At 46.7% G+C, this 17,142-nt stretch overlaps 2 protein-coding genes across 2 annotated transcripts; both read right to left on the reverse strand.

Moving 5' to 3' along the window:
* Nucleotides 1-7,670: 7,670 nt before the first annotated feature.
* LOC137383663 (uncharacterized) lies at nt 7,671-9,126 on the reverse strand. Its single transcript, XM_068056820.1, has 2 exons — nt 9,047-9,126; nt 7,671-8,894 (listed from the first exon to the last, which is right to left on the reverse strand). The coding sequence occupies exon 2, from the start codon at nt 8,880-8,882 to the stop codon at nt 7,959-7,961; it is 924 nt and encodes a 307-aa protein (XP_067912921.1). The 5' UTR covers nt 8,883-8,894; nt 9,047-9,126; the 3' UTR covers nt 7,671-7,958.
* Nucleotides 9,127-10,351: 1,225 nt separating this feature from the next.
* Nucleotides 10,352-10,975, reverse strand: LOC137383605 (ribonuclease H-like). The gene has a single exon (XM_068056760.1). The coding sequence runs from the start codon at nt 10,973-10,975 to the stop codon at nt 10,352-10,354; it is 624 nt and encodes a 207-aa protein (XP_067912861.1).
* Between the last annotated feature and the right edge of the window lie 6,167 nt (nt 10,976-17,142).

Genomic DNA, 17,142 nt, shown 5'->3' on the forward strand with positions numbered 1-17,142 from the left:
CTAAGGCACCGGGTCATGAAGTTCACTATCTGTGTGAGGTTCTGCAGGGCTTCCAGCATCAGGCCCTCCACAGCAGCCGCCAATCTGTCAATGGAGGAAGCCAGATGCACAGAGGACAGGGACTGTGCGTTACTCATAGCCTGGATGGAGATCTCCAAAGTCTGAGCGAGAGCACGCAATGTTGCTAGTATCTCCGCCAGATCTCCATGCACCTCACGCTGCACCTACAGCATCTCCCGCCGAATGGATGACCTCAGAGGCTCATCATCAGCATGGGGCTCAGCACTGGCCTGGCCTCCCACAGTCCTCCGAGTGTCAGAGGCTTCGGCCGGTACTGCCTCTGGCAGCTGGTCTGGCACGTGTGGTGCTGGCACCAGGTTGTGACCACGAATCCGAGGAGGCACATCCCAACGTATGTGACTGTCTCTGAGCTGGCACTTGTTGCAGGGAAAGGAAGTGATGCTGCACCCTCTGAGGTCCATTCCTCCTCCTCAGAGGTGGGCGGATGAGCCCCAGAGACCCTGCTTGGCCGCTGCTCTGTTTCACCTGCAGGGAAAATCAGAATGATCAGGTGTGATCAGCACTCCTGACTGAAGGACTGCAGTGTGGCCACACGTGTGTGATTTAGACTTTGCGAACAACCTTCATTGCTTGAGCCAATTCGCCCACCCCCCACCTGCCCCTCGACCACACTCTTGGGCTCATCCTCCTGGCCTGGTGCACCGGCCTCACCATCAGCTACTGAGTGTCCTCTATCCTCCCTGAAAGCAGCAACGCATCCTCCTCCACTCTGGTTAGAAAGGCGAGGTTGGCCACCCTGCCACCAGTCCGGGCCCTCTCCCAGGCATTTTGTGCCTTCTTCTCCATGGTAATTAGTTCAGTCCCTTGACTTGAAAGAGCACCCACTCACCCCTTGTGCTGCAGGCTGCACTTGGAACCAGTGCCATTGAAGTGCACAGTTGGCACACCTCCGAACAATTGTGCATGTCAGATGGCCCACGACAGGGCTGCAGCCATTCACTGAAGATGGATGGCTTTGACTTTGCAGCAACAGCACCCATTGACCCTCCCAGATCAGTTAAAAGCTGTGATGACTGCGGAATGTCCCTCACCCGGACAGAGCTCAGAAGGTCATTGACCCGCTTGTGGCACTGGAGCCATGTCCTCCTCACTACCCCACGGCTGATGACCTCTTCTGCAACCTCCAGCCACGCCTTCTTGGTGTCTTGGGGAGGCCTCCTCCTTTTGTCTGCTGGTAAGAGGACCTCCCGCCTTGCCTCAGCCGCTTCATTGCCGCAAGCGGGTTCTGGTCTGTCTCTGCTATATGAATGTTTACTGGAGGGGTCACCCCTTTAATTCCTGTTGCACTCCTTTCACCCTCAGGCAGTTCCATTCCTTCTTCTAATCTGCTGCTCCTCTCAACGTCCTCCTTGCTGCCGTTAAGCCTCTCAGAGCTGCTGAGGTTGCTGAAGGCCCTTTTAAATGGCTTTCAGCACCTTCTTCCGGCTCTAGCCCTGCCCCCGCTGAAGCTCACCCTCCCGCCCGCGCGCACTCTTTTCTGTCATAAATACACCGCCAAGCCGCTAATTGGTTAGTTAACGCTCGATTGGGGCGGCAGCTAGGTGCAGAGCGGGAGTGACTTCGGCACCCACCTCTGCCCCTCGGAACACGGAGCCGCTGACAAAGGTTAAATTCCAGCCGGGGTCTTACGGGCACCTGCTACCCAACCGGCAGCGGTGGATAGATAATGAGGCTCGTGACGCCACCAGAATCTTCATGATGGCAGATGGGCCCTCCACTGAGACCGAAGCCTGGCCTTTGGCTGGAGACAGCCTTTCAGTGGCATGCCAGGGGTCATCAACGCCTCCCCTTCGCAGAGCCATGGGTTCCATCCTGTCGAGTGGTTCTCCCTCCACACTGATGGTCTGGCAGCTGTGGCCACACTTCTTTATTACACATTTAGAATTCCTCAGAGGGCGCCTCCACCTTGAGGTGCCCTTGCATTTTTCTACCTACATCAACAGCACCCACCTCTCCTGGTGAGGCTGCCAGCCGGACATCATTGTGGGCCTTCCTATTGGGCCTCCTGGTCTACCCACTATCCTTAATTGAACGGGGCTTCCACAGCAGCTTCTTAATGGCTGCCTCTGGGTAGATTGCAAACAACTTCCCACCACAGCCACTTCCAGAATTCCGATGATCCTCAGCAAATTTCAGCCCAAGATGTCTGCTCTTGATCTGCAATTTGAAAGTATAATATAGGGCTGGCAAGACAAGAGAGAGGCCTCTATGTCTACAGGAATGATTAGGCAATTTAACAGAATCAGAATTTGTGATTAATGCACTTTCAGCTATATTTGTTATAGAGCTTTCCTTATATGGCATTTCTTCCTCTGTACAATTTTCATACCTCATCAGTTAGTAATTAAGGTTAAGCTTTATATTTAGATGGTTTGCATTTTGCAAATAACTTCCTAATTTTACAAAGAATTGAACTTAATAACCTGTATGTGTACATGCTCAAAGTCCCATCCACTCCCCGGTTTACGTCAGGAGATGAGCATGAAATGGTGAACTGATAGTTTTTTTTATAATAGATGTGTAAGAATGAATACTGTTACAAGGGGGTTTTATTCCCATTGCTGGTAAATACAATCTATACATAAAGAAGACTGGTGTTAAATACTCAATCTAAGACACATATCAAGTAGTGGATTCTTTCCATGGGTAATCTATAGAATGGTTCTACCTCAGTACTGAAAGCAGCAATAAAAATAATGAAGGCAAGAAAAAAAACCCCATCCTACTCTGTAATGGTTTAAACCAAAACATAAACCCCTCCAGTGACAGCTGAACATAAATCCATACCTTGAGCTATCAGTGTCAGAATTTTTAGTTGACAGTCCTCTCACCTCACAGTTGGAAGGTCAAGGGTTCAAGCTTTCCTTCAGCGCTCAAATACATAATCTAGGCTGACATTTCAGGCCTCTATTCTGAATAATCTGCATTCCTTGAGGTGCTGCCGTTTTGGATGAGATGTTAAACTGAGGCCCTACCAGCCTGCTCAGGTGGAGGTAGCAGATCCAAAGGGGCAGTATGAACTCCAGCAGGAACTTCTTCCAATGCCCCACTCACCCCAAGCCCTCCACCAATGAACACTATCAAAACAACCTAAATTATCAGGTCATTCACACAATCACAGAATAGTTACAGCACAGAAGGAGGCCATTCAGCCCATTGTGTCTGCACCAGCTCTGCGAATGAGCAGTTCACCGAATGCCATTCTCCCGCCTTCTCCTGTAACCCTGCACATTCTTCCTTTTCAGGTAGGCGGTGGTGTATTGGTATTATCACTGGACTAGTAACCCAGAGACCCAGGGTATTGCTCTGGGGATATGGGTTCGAATCCTACCACAGCAGAAGGTGGAATTTGAATTCAATTAATAAATCTGGAATTTTAAAAAAAGCTAGTCTAATGATGGCCATAAAACCATTGTCGATTGTTATAAAAACCCATCTGGTTCACTAATGTCCTTCAGGGAAGGAAATCTGCTGTCCTTACCTGGTCTGGCCTACATGTGACTCCAGACCCACAGCAATGTGGTTAACTCTTACAAGCCCTCTGAAATGGCCTAGCAAGCCACTCAGTTGTACCTAGCCGCTACGAAGTTAATAAAAAGGAATGAAACTGGACGGACCACCCAGCATCGACCGAGGCACCGGAAACAACAACGGCAAACCCAGCCCTGTCGACCCTGCAAAGTCCTCCTTACTAACATCTGGGGGCTTGTGCCAAAGTTTGGAGAGCTGTCCCACAGACTAGTCAAGCAACAGCCTGACATAGTCATACTCAAGGAATCATATCTTACAGACAATGTCCCAGACACTGCAATCACTATCCCTGGGTATGTCCTGTCCCACCGGCAGGACAGACCCAGCAGAAGTGGTGGCACAGTGGTATATAGTTGGGAGGGAGTTGCCCTGGGAGTCCTCAACATCGACTCCGGACCCCATGAAGTCTCATGGCATCAGGTCAAACATGGGCAAGGTAACCTCCTACTGATTACCACCTACCTCCCTCCCTCAGCTGATGACTCAGTGCTCCACCATGTTGAACACCACTTGGAGGAAGCACTCAGGGTGGCAAGGGCACATAATGTACTCTGGGTGGGGGATTTCAATGTCCATCACAAAGAGTGGCTCGGTAGCACCACTACTGACCGAGCTGGCCGAGTCCTAAAGGACATAGCTGCTAGACTGGGTCTGCGGCAGGTGGTGGGGGAACCAACAAGAGCGAAAAACATACTTGACCTCATTCTCACCAATCTGCCTGCTGCAGACGCTTCTGTCCATGACTGTATTGGTAGGAGTGAGCACCGCACAGTCCTTGTGGAGACGAAGTCCCACCTTCACATTGAGGATACCCTCCATCGTGTTGTGTGGCACTACCACCGTGCTAAATGGGATAGATTTCGAACAGATCTAGCAATGCAAAACTGGGCATCCATGAGGCGCTGTGGGCCATCAGCAGCAGCAGAATTGTACTCAACCACAATCTGTAACCTGATGGCCGGGCATATCCTCCACTCTACCATTACCATCAAGCCAGGAAACCAACCCTGGCTCAATGAAGAGTGCAGGAGGGCATGCCAGGAGCAGCACCAGGCATACCTCAAAATGAGGTGTCAACCTGGTGAAGCTACAACACAGGACTATCTACGTGCCAAACTGCGTAAGCAGCATGCAATAGACAGAGCTAAGCAATCCCATAACCAACGAATCAGATCTAAGCTCTGCAGTCCTGCCACATCCAGCCGTGAATGGTGGTGGACAATTAAACAACTAACTGGAGGAGGTGGCTCCACAAATATCCCCATCCTCAATGATGGGGGAGCCCAGCGCATCAGTGCGAAAGATAAGGCTGAAGCATTTGCAACAATCTTCAGCCAGAAGTGCTGAGTTGATGATGCATCTCGGCCTCCTCCTGAAGTCCCCAGCATCACAGATGCCAGACTTCAGCCAATTCGATTCACTCCGCGTGATATCAAGAAACGACTGAAGGCACTGGACACTGCAAAAACTATGGGCCCTGACAATATTCCGGCAATAATACTGAAGACCTGTGCTCCAGAACTAGCCACGCCCTTAGCCAAGCTGTTCCAGTACAGCTACAACACTGGCATCTACCCTGCAATGTGGAAAATTGCCCAGGTATGTCCTGTACACAAAAAGCAGGACAAATCCAACCCAGCCAATTACCACCCCCTCAGCCTACTCTCTATCATCAGTAAAGTGATGGAAGGTGTCATCAACAGTGCCATCAAGCAGCACTTGCTGAGCAATAACCTGCTCAGTGACGCTCAGTTTGAGTTCCGCCAGGGCCACTCAGCTCCTGACCTCATTACAGCCTTGGTTCAAACATGGACAAACGGGCTGAACTCAAGAGGTGAGGTGAGAGTGACTGCCCTTGACATCAAGGCAGCATTTGACCGCGTGTGGCATCAAGGAGCCCTAGCAAAACTGAGGTCAATGGGAATCAGGGGGAAAACCCTCCGCTGGCTGGAGTCATACTTAGCACAAAGGAAGATGGTTGTGGCCGTTGGAGTTCAATCATCTGAGCTCCAGGACATCACTGCAGGAGTTTCTCAGGGTAGTGTCCTAGGCCCAACCATCTTCAGCTGCTTCATCAATGACCTTCCTTCAATCATAAGGTCAGAAGTGGGGATGTTTGCGGATGATTGCACAATGTTCAGCACCATTCGTGACTCCTCAGATACTGAAGCAGTCCGTGTAGAAATGCAGCAAATCCTGGACAATATCCAGGCTTGGGCTGATAAGTGGCAAGTAACATTTGCGCCACAAAAGTGCCAGGCAACGACCATCTGCAACAAGAGAGAATCTAACCATCTCCCCTTGACATTCAACAGCATTACCATCGCTGAATCCCCCACTATCAACATCCTAGGGGTTACATTGACCAGAAACTGAACTGGAGTAGCCATATAAATACTGTGGCTACAAGAGCAGGTCAGAGGCTAGGAATCCTGAGGCGAGTATCACCTCCTGACTCCCCAAAGCCTGTCCACCATCTACAAAGCACAAGTCAGGAGTGTGATGGAATACTCTCCACTTGCCTGGATGGGTGCAGCTCCAACAACACTCAAGAAGCTCGACAGCATCCAGGACAAAGCAACCCGCTTGATTGGCACCCCATCTACAAACATTCACCCCCTCCACCACCGACGCACAGTGGCAGCAGTGTGTACCATCTACAAGATGCACTGTAGCAACGCACCAAGGTTCCTTAGACCCGCGACCTCTACCAACTAGAAGGATATGGGCAGCAAATACATGGGAACACCACCACCTGCAAGTTCCCCTCCAAGTCACACACCATCCTGACTTGGAACTATATCGCCATACCTTCACTGTCTCTGGGTCAAAATCCTGGAACTCCTTTCCTAACAGCACTGTGGGTATACCTACCCCGAATGAACTGCAGCAGTTCAAGAAGGCAGCTCACCACCACCTTCTCAAGGGCAATTAGGGATGGACAATAAATGCTGGCCTGGCCAGTGACGCCCACATCCCATGAATGAATAAAAAAAAAGGTAACAATGCAATTCCCTTTTGAGTGCCTCTATTGAACCTGCCTCCATCGCACTCTAAGGCAGTGCTTTCCAGACCACTTGCTGCATGAAAAAAATTTTCCTCATGTCACTTTTGCTTCTGTTACCCATTACTTTAAATCTGTGCCCTCTCGTTCTCGATCCTTTCACGAGTGGGAACTGTCTCTCCCTCTCTACTCTGTCCAGACCCCTCATGATTTTGAATAACTCTAACAAATCACCTCTCAGCCTTCTGTTCTCCAAGGAAAACAGTCACAGGGCAGCACAGTGGCGCAGTGGTTAGCACCGCAGCCTCACAGCTCCAGTGACCCGGGTTCAATTCTGGGTCCTGCCTGTGTGGAGTTTGCAAGTTCTCCCTGTGTCTGCGTGGGTTTCCTCCGGGTGCTCCGGTTTCCTCCCACATGCCAAAGACTTGCTGGTTGATAGGTTAATTGGCCATTATAAATTGCCCCTAGTATAGGTAGGTGGTAGGGAAATATAGGGACAGGTGGGGATGTGGTAGGAATATGGAATTAGTGTAGGATTAGTATAAATGGGTGGCTGATGGTCGGCACAGACTCGGTGGGCTGAAGGGCCTGTTTCAGTGCTGTATCTCTAAACTAAACTAAATTAAACTTCTCCAATCTTTCTTCATAATTGAAGTTCCTCACCCCTGGAACCATTCTCATGAATCTTTCCTGTACTCTCTCCAATGCTTTCATGACCTTGCTAAAATGCGGCACCCAGAACTGGACGCAATACTCCAGCTGAGGCTAAACTAGTGTCTTATACAATTTTAACATAACTTCCTTGCTCTTGTACTCTGTTAACCGTGGCGCGGAGTCAACTCCCCCTTGTCCCCTTTATTCCCTGCACCCACTTGATCCTGGCCGTCATGTGGGACTGAAGTCCTCTTAATTCAGGCTCAGGCTGGGTATTTGGGGATATCAGGTTACAGAAGAACCACCCTCCAGCTTAATCCACAGCTACAGTTAATGGCTTAGTACAAAGAGGAGGGAACTCAGTCCTTTCTTTAACTATCAATTTTCTTTATTCACCTTGTTTGTTTTTACAGCTTTTGTTTATATTGATAACCGTTCCTTTTGTTTCATTATACCCCCATCATCCAATCTTCGCAAAAGTTCATTTTTCCACCTTCTAAGCTGATATACATTGAATACAACAATTATTAGCGCACATAGAATCACTAATGACAGCAATATGTGATACAATTCTGACCCATGGATGTATTTGAACATTAGATCCCCAATTCCAAAACTTACTCCAAAACCCTGGGTCACGCAACGTTCATTTGCCTTGTCGGCATGAGTTCTAATTGTTTTAGTGTGTTTATTCCATTGATGAATTATCTCTTTTGCCTCTTCTGCAATCCGCTGTTAGGTGTGGGATGGGTGGTAATTCGGTGGCAATATATTCCCGTACCTCTTGATCTGTATCAGTACGTTGGATCGTGAGATTCTCCTTTATCACTATCCTCGTTATTGGCTTAGGCAGGGCTTGTCCACCAACAACCAAGTCCGAGGTTACATTGTGAATGGCTACATTGTGTCCCCCCAGAGGGCACTGTTTCCATCCCTTGTAATTTATAGCAGCCGTGGCTATGTAATACGTTTGCCCCACAAGGGCATATTGTAAAAATGTCTGGTTATTTACAGGCAAAATGGACAATGAACAATTTTCATAGGTGCTGAGCCCGCAATTTGTACGTTTCGGTCTCGTTGTCTCTTCCGGACAGGCCCAGTGATTCTCCCCTTGATGAAATTTTGACAAATCTACCCCTTTCTCAACACCATCCATTACAATAGCATGAGATGGTGGGTTACTTAAAGATATCCAAATACCCTCCTGGTACTTGCCCACGTTATGGACTCTCTTTAAAGGGTCGGTCAAATTGCTCCCGTGTCGGGGAATATGAAACATTGCCCCAACATAATATCTTCCTCTATCCTCGTCACAGGTACCTAACACTCTGTTAGTTAAGGTCAAACTTCTGTTCCTCTGGTATACCAATGTTTTTCCTGCACACGCCAACCCATCCACTCCCTCATAATACAAATTTAAATCTTCTCGCTGTCCTTTGTTGGTTCGAACTATCTTGATCTGCGGAGCAAAGTTGTTTCTGGCCACGGGATAGTCTTCCCACGTCGCCACTGCTTCAGGCGTGTTCATTCGTCGTGACAGCTCCAATGCGGGTTCACCTATTGTCCCAAATATGGTCAATCCAATTGCAATGCAATGTATCACCCTCTTCATTGTGAGCTGGACCTGTAATATACAAGTGTAATTTCTGCTTTTATTTACAGTTTCTTTCTTATCCTATTTTAAGTCCAGTCTCTCCATACACTGAGCCAGACTGTCTATATCTTGTTCCCAATTTGTTCCTGATTCTAACCGTCCATTTCTCCTAACACACTTACTTCCCCTGTTTTCTTTATTTTTCTTTCATTTTTTTCCCTCGATTTCCCTCTGTATGCGGACGTACAACATCAGGTTGTCTTTCAAACACTTCCGCTTGGATCCGCAGTTGATCCTGCTCTTGATCTCCCTGACCTTCGGTCGGAACATCGGTAGCATCAAGCATCACATGTCAACTGTGATTATCTTGTTTTTCTCCTACTAACTTTAACTGATTAATGTGATACCAGCCACATTGATCTGGTGCCGTTAATACTTTGTATACAGATGGACTGGCTTTATCTACTATCTCATAGGGACCGGAAAACTTTGGACTCAAAAATGAGGTGGGCTGGTATATTCTGATCATTACCCTTTGTCCGGGGCTCAACTCTATCGGGCTGGCTTTCACATCGAAATAAGCTTTGCTTTGCTGTCTCTTCTTTCCCTGTTGGTGAGCTGCTACGTAATTTGCTTCCCTCACTGTTTCTACTAGCTGTTGTACCCATTTTTCTGATATAATACTGTCCACCTCGGGTTCGGACGTCCAAACCTACCAACCCCTCCATTCCTCTCATGTCCCTTCCCGTCATGAGTTTATAGGGAGTATAACCTGTTGATGAAGCTACGGTATTCCTGATTACCATCAACACATAGGGCAAAACAATCTGCCAGGTCGCCTTGTGCTGCTGTACCATTTTAGCTATCATGTTTTTCAATGTCCGATTCATCCTTTCCACAATTCCACTAGACTGTGGTCTATAGGATATGTGGAATTTCTGTTTAACCCCAAAGAGGGTCATGACATTTTGCATTACTTGGGCTGTAAAATGTGTTCCCTGATCTGATTCTATGCTTCGGGGTAAACCCCACCGAGTGAATACCCTTTCTAACAGAATTTTCGCAGTGACTTTGGCTGTATTTGTTCTGGTTGGGAAAGCTTCCACCCATTTGGTAAATGTATCTACTATTACTAGAATGTATTTAAACCCTCCTGGAGTGGGAGGGTAAGGGTCCTACATAGTCTATCTGTAAATTAGTCCAAGGCCCTTCTACTGGTCTAGTATGTCGGAGGGCCCCTTTCTTGACATTCCTATCGGGGTTGTGTTGTGCACTGATCAAACAATTCTTGACGTTTATTTTCACGTCACCTTTCATTCCAGGCACCAGCACACCTCCTTTATCCTTTCCAAGGTACTTTCTGTCCCTTTATGTCCCCAGAAGTCATGGTACCAGTGGATTATTTGGTTTCGTACCCCCTCTGGGGCTACGAATTTTCCTTCGCATAAAACCACTCCGTCCTGAATATAGACCCCCTTGTAATCTTTCTATGTATCTGACTCTACTCCTTCTATCAGTTTTTTCAATTCTCCATCTTTCTTCTGCTCCGCTGTTAAATCCATTACCTTAACCTGTTTTCCTTTCTGTTCCCCAATGTCCTCAATTGGTGGCTTCCATTCCTGCCCACTAACAGCACCTTGTTTGGCGAGCTCATCCGCTTTCCTGTTCCCTTCCGGAGCAAGTTTTGAATGAGCTTTTACCTTTGTGATCCCATATCCTTTCCCCTGTGCTCCCTCAAAGATGTATCTTAATAATGGAGCTGATGGAAGGGGCTTCCTATCCGCTGAAACAAAACCTCTCGCCTCCCATAAGGGCAAATGTTCCGTGAGGCTATTACAGACATACATGCTATCAGAATATATAACTGATCCGGGCGGGAAGTATTCTGGGTGGCCAACCACATATGCGACGGCTGCTAATTCTGCCGCCTGCGCGCTCATGGTTTGAGACAATTTTAAGGCTGCGCTAAATTTTTCCTGACCGTGTTCATCTTCTACATATATCCCGCACCCAGTCCTCCTCTCGCCATCCTGTCCTGATGACGAACCATCCACAAAAATTTTTAAGTGGGGTTCTTCTTTTCCCTTTGCACCTTTGCTTTCTGTCCCCATTGCTTTCTCCAATCCACTCCTACCCCCTCCTTTTTGTTTTGATACAAATGGTCCCTTGGGATCATTTGCTATCATGACTTGACACTCATGTTTCTCTCCTTGATACACTAGGCTGTCTGCCAACATAGTGGTAGTTTTTACTCCTTTCACGCTTATGTTTCTTCCTTGCAACAATAGTGTCCACCTAGCAATTCGGTTCTGACTTACTGACCCATCTTTGATCTAATAGTAACTGTACAGGGGTATGTTCTGTCAGTATTGTAAGTGGGTTCAGTCCCACTATGTAAGTAAAATACTGTACCGCCCAAATAACTGCTAACAAATGTTTCTCGCACGTCGTATACCTCTGCTCTACCGGTGAAAGCATACGTAAGGCATATGCTACTGGTTTCAATTTCCCGTGTGTCTCCTGTAACAGAACTGCCGAGAGGGTGGTGTCTGTGGTAGCTACCTCCAATGAAAACAGCTGAGTTGGATTTAGGATTTTCAGAGCAGGCGCAGCAGCTAGTGCCTGCTTTAAATCTGAAATGTCCTGTGCGTGTTCAGTTTTCCACTCCCACGCCACATTCTTTCTCAATAGTTCCATTAATGGGGCCGCTTTTGTAGTGAATCCATCAATATGGTCTCTGCAATATCCCACCAAACCCAGGAAAGATCTCAACCCTTTTACATCCCTCGGGACAGGGAGTCTGCCAACCGCTACTACCCTTCGTTGGTCAATTTCTCTCTTTCCCAATGTCAAGATCATTCCCAAATAAGTAACCTTCTGTTTCATAACTTGCCCTTTTTTAGCGTTTACTTTTAGTCCCAATTCGTGTAACAATTGTAGTAATTCACTTAGTAACTGATAATGTTCCTGTTCCGTTTCAGTTTGCAGCAGTAAATCGTCTACGTACTGCACCAGACATTCCGGCTTTGAGAATTTTTTTAACCCTTCCCTTAAACGTTGGTGAAATATAGATGGGGAATTATGAAATCCCTGTGGCAGGGCAGTCCATGTATATTGTTGTCCTTGAAAGGTAAACGCAAATTTATACTGGCATTCCTTCTCTAGTGGAATAGACCAAAAACCGTTACTTATGTCCAAAACCATGAACCACTGTGCATCCTCATTTTGTTTAACTACCGTCTCTGGGCTAGTCACTACGGTAGGGGCCGTTAACGGGGGTTACCTTATTTAATTCTCGATCGTCTATCGTTAGTCGCCAGCTACCGTCCGGTTTCCTCACCAGCCAAATAGGCGAGTTGTTTTTGGAGGCTACCAGTCTTAGTATCCCTTGTAGCAGCAAACTCTGTATCACCTTTCTCACCTCCTCTTCTGCCTGTTTCGAAAAATCATATTGCTTCAGTGGTTTGGGGTCTGGGCCCTGTATACACACACTCCCACAATCATGTTTATGTCGAGCAAATACTACTGAATTCCGTGTGATAATTTGTTGTACTTCACTATCGCTACTCATTTCTTCTGGTCTTGTCCACAGTTCCCCAAACGTGCATGTCCTATCCTGGTATTCCCCCACCGGGGCGGATGTGTGATCTCTACTACCCATGCCCAAGGGCATTTGCCAAATCGCACAATTAACAGGGTCAAAACAGAGTCCTGCTTTAGCCATGTAATCACACCCTAATATATGTTCTTGTTCTCTGGGTAACTCAATGAGAACCACTGAGTACTCTATTGCTACGTCCCCCACACTAACTTCCAACGGTACGCTCACATATCCCACTTGTGAATGTCCTGTAAATCCACGTGAAACAAGTTTACTTTGAATTTCCCAATCTACTTTACTAACATTGGTGGTGTTTACGGTGGTTCAGGATCCTCCAGTGTCCCAAAGCAACGTGACAGGGCGGCCTCCAACCCTACCATTCACTAGGAGTCTCCCTGTGTTATCCCATCGCGTGTCACACACCCATAATGGAGAGGCCTGCGACCGTCATTGTGGTTCAGGGTACAACCCCGAAGACGGTGCTATCTCTAGTATATCACATTGAGGATTCGACCTATTCAGTCCTTCCACGGGTAGGCTCTGCCGTTTGTTCTGGCCTACTCCCCGACCTGCATTTTCTCATCTCAGGTTTGGGTATTCTCTTTTGAAATGTCCCTCCTGGCCACAATTATAGCAGTGGGTCGGCCCGCTCGGAGTTCTCCCTGTTCCTAGGACGGATCCTCTCCCAATGCCTCTACCCCTTCCTCCTGTCTGAAAGGCTGGGTGGGGTGCCCCTTGTGTAGTTCCCCTCCCTTCATTTCTCCAGGTTATTGTCTGATCTTTGACAGGCATTGCCTTTCCCCCTGGGGCCTTGGAGAATTTTGTTGTTTCCTTCTCCCATGCTCTAACCATCCTCCTGAGTACCCAAGCCTCTGTGTGCGTGTCATCAGAGGGATCAAATTGATCTAGTGCCCTTCTTGACTCCTCAGTGCCATGCGACACCAGCGTTCTCAGCCATCAATTTCTAATCTCTGCCGTTGGATTGGCTCTATCTAGGTTCGCGCCATATACCCCTTGAAACACCGCCCAGATGCGAGCTGCAAACGCGACAGGGTGTTCATCTTTTCTTTGATAGCATTTCGTTAGCGCCTCCACTGGGTCCCCTCTGTTGGCGCCCATGACATTTAATACTTGTTCTTTTAAATCCTCATTTGTGCCTCTACCGAGTTTTTGTTCCTCCGGTAGGGCGGAGTGAATGTGTGGGTGTAGGCACATTATAATTAATTTTCTTTCTTCAGCATCATCTAAGCCGTGTATTCCTCTCTGTTGACTGACCGCTTGGAACAGCCATTAGGATCATCCCCGGGTGCGCACGTCCCAATGTCTTTCGCAATATCCCTCAATTGCTGTACTCCCATTGGAGTGGAATACGTCATACGCGGGCCAGCTGCCACCTGACCATCTGCACCTATCACTGCCCCAGTGGTCACAAGGGGGGCCATGGGGGCCGATGGCTCCTTTGGCTTTGTCTCATATGCTGGCGGAGGATCCTCGGGTAGAGGGTCTCCGTCATCATGGCCGTATCTAGTCGCTTCGTCTGCTAACACATTCCAATCTATGCCCCCTTCACCATTCTCCTCACTTCCTTCGGGTGTAAAAGCACAGATTATACCTCTCTGCATGGCTAGCTGCTCTTGCAGTCTCGCTATGTATTTTTGACACTTTGTGTGATCACCTGAATTACTTCTCTTTTCCTGAGCTGCTCTCTGAATCACATTCATGGCAGTTTTTAAATCACTACATTGCTGCTTCCATCCTTCCACCTCAGCTTTAGCTGCTTGGGCTTCTTTCTCTCACCTACTTTTTTCCGTAACTAGTTTTTCACACTAACTGATATTGGTTCATATGCATCAAATCCGCACTTCTCTGTTCCTGCAAATCAGTTACTTTATCACTAAGGCGGGCTGCCTCCTCTCGGAGTTTTTTATTCTCTTCCTCTCATCTGTTCTGCTCATTTTTAGCCTTCTGTTGGCATTCTATCCATTCCTCAAGTAAGCAAGTGGCTACTGACTTCTGTATCTTTTTAAATTTCCTAGCTGACATTTTTGCCTGTGCAGTCTTCCAAAGGGCTTCCCCTATCGCTATTGTGACCAGTATACGCTCCGTATTGCGGCCACTTCGCTATTACGTATTTTTGGAGGAATCCCTTCCAATCAAAACGATCCGGGTCTCCAGGGTTTGGAGATTCCCTTTGTTTCGTCATCTTATGTTAGTAGCTACAAATTAACCCCTAAGTTCCTGTTCTCTCTGTACTTTGCCAATTCGGTTCGGCTCGAGTCTCCCGCTGATTCAACGGAGAGATTTATCCTCGAGCCCACCCAGGGACGCCAATTATGTTAACCGTGGCATGGAGTCAAATCCCCCTTGTCCCCTTTATTCCCTGCACCCACTTGATCCTGGCCGTCACGTGGGATTGAAGTCCTCTTAATTCAGGCTCAGGCTGGGTATTTGGGGATATCAGGTGACAGAAGAGCCACCCTCCAGCTTAATCCAGAGCTACAGTTAATGGCTTAGTACAAAGAGGAGGAAACTCAGTCCTTTCTTTAACTATCAACTTACTTTATTCACATTGTTGTACAATGTAAGAATAAGGCTTATACACTTAGTTAGACAAAAGCATGCAACTCCAACAGAGTTATACAGTTAATAACAAAACTAACTAGAATTCATAAGCACCCACTAGGTTCCTCTGACCTTTCCCTGACCGAGTCACATGGACCTTCAGTATGGGTTTAATGGAACTTTCTGTTCATGGCTCTGTTGACAGTTTGAATAGATAAGCAAGAAATAGTTTCTGCATTATAAACAATTTAGTGCAGTAGTGTTAGCCATCATTTCCTCACCCTTTAGTCTGAACCGCTGCAGTCCATGTGGTATAGGTACACCCAACGTGCAGTTCGGGAAGGAGTTCCACAATTTATCTCAGTGACAGTGAAGGAACAACGATATATTTCCAAGTCAGGATTATGTATGACTTGGAGGGGAACTTGCAGGTGGTGGTGTTCCCATGTGTCTGCTGCCCTTGTTCTTGTAGATGGTAGAGGTCATGGGTTTCGAAGGTGTTATCCCAGGAGCCTTGGCAAATTGCTACAGTGCATCTTGTAGATGCTACACACTGCTTCCAGCATGCGGTGGTGATAGAGGAAGTGAATATTTAAAGTGGTAAATGGGGTGCCAATCAATCGTGCTGCTATGTCTTTGAATTTCTTGGATTTCTATAGCACCTTTCACAACCCGAGGACATCCCAAGAGTTTTACACCAAATGAAGTACTTCTGAAGTGTAGTCACTGTTGTAATATAGGAAATGCAGCAGCCAATTTTCACCCAGCAAGATCCCACAAACAGCAATATGAAAATGATCAGATCTGTTTTAGTGATAATGGTTGAGGAATAAATATTGGCCAGGACATGGAGAGAACTCCCCAGGTCCTCTTCAAAATAGTGCCCGTGGGTCTTTTACAGCCTCCTAAGAGGCAGACAACGCCTTGGTTTAACATCTCATCCAGAAGATAGTACTGTCGTGCCCAATGGGTTAATTGATCTGTGATTGATTGTGTTAGCCTGTTCACTGATTAATGTTCACTGTGTTTAATTGCTTAACCCTGTGGGTGGAGTTTGAGAGTTAATGAATGGAAACCATTGAGAAGGTTCCAGTAAACATAGACTGTGTTCTGTAGAAACAATATGTTGAAATCTTGTAATTGTATTTTAAAGTACTGTAAATAAACTAGTTTTTGATTTAGAACTAGTGTCATCTCTGAAATAAAACAAGAAATGCTGGAAATACTCAGCAGGTCTGGCAGAGATGACACTAAAATCAAAACAAAATACTGCGGATGCTGGAAATCTAAAATAAAAACAAGAAATGCTGGAAATACTCAGCAGGTCTGGCAGCATCTGTGGAGAGAGAAGCAGAGTTAACGTTTCGGGTCAGTGACTGAGTTCCGAAGAAGGGTCACTGACCCGAAACGTTAACTCTGCTTCTCTCTCCACAGATGCTGCCAGACCTGCTGAGTATTTCCAGCATTTCTTGTTTTTATTTTAGATTTCCAGCATCTGCAGTATTTTGTTTTTTTTAGTGTCATCTCTGCATTGCTGTGAGATAAATCAGATATATAAAATATCCAGCAAACTGCCAAATACATAACAAGTACCTCTGATAATGCAGCATTCCGGCAGTACTGCACTGGAGTGACAACTTAAATTGTGAGCTCAAGTCTCTGGAGTGGGATGTGCACTCACAACTTTCTGGCTCAGAGGTGAGAGTGCCAACCACTGAGCCATGGCTGACATTCAAAAGTAGTTCATTAGGTTTAACAAACCATGCTGTTGATTTTAGCCATTGAATAATTAAGAGTTACAATTAAACAACTACCAGAATCCTTACATTTTTAAATATTTCCAATCTTACAGAAAATTAAACACATTTAAATACACGAATAACATCAATATCAATACAATACTTGGAATGTTTACATACAAAATTCTTTGTCACGTGGAGTGGTTTAGACAGGGAACATTGCACCTTATAAAAGAAAATTGAATGTATGTTTGAAGAAGAAGAACATACAGGACTACAGGAAGAGAACAACCAGGGGGATTAGTTCCAGCAAAAAGCACAGACATGAATGCCTCATCCTAAAAAAGAATTGTATTTGTCTATCAACTGTTCTGTC

This window comes from Heterodontus francisci, chromosome 24 (assembly GCF_036365525.1).
Source record: "Heterodontus francisci isolate sHetFra1 chromosome 24, sHetFra1.hap1, whole genome shotgun sequence".
NCBI classification, from domain to species: domain Eukaryota; kingdom Metazoa; phylum Chordata; class Chondrichthyes; order Heterodontiformes; family Heterodontidae; genus Heterodontus; species Heterodontus francisci.

Coding starts and splice junctions, on each gene's coding strand:
- LOC137383605 (XM_068056760.1), bottom strand. CDS start 10,975: ATGGGGACAGAAAGCAAAGGTGCAAAGGGAAAAGAAGAACCCCACTTA.
- LOC137383663 (XM_068056820.1), bottom strand. CDS start 8,882: ATGAAGAGGGTGATACATTGCATTGCAATTGGATTGACCATATTTGGG.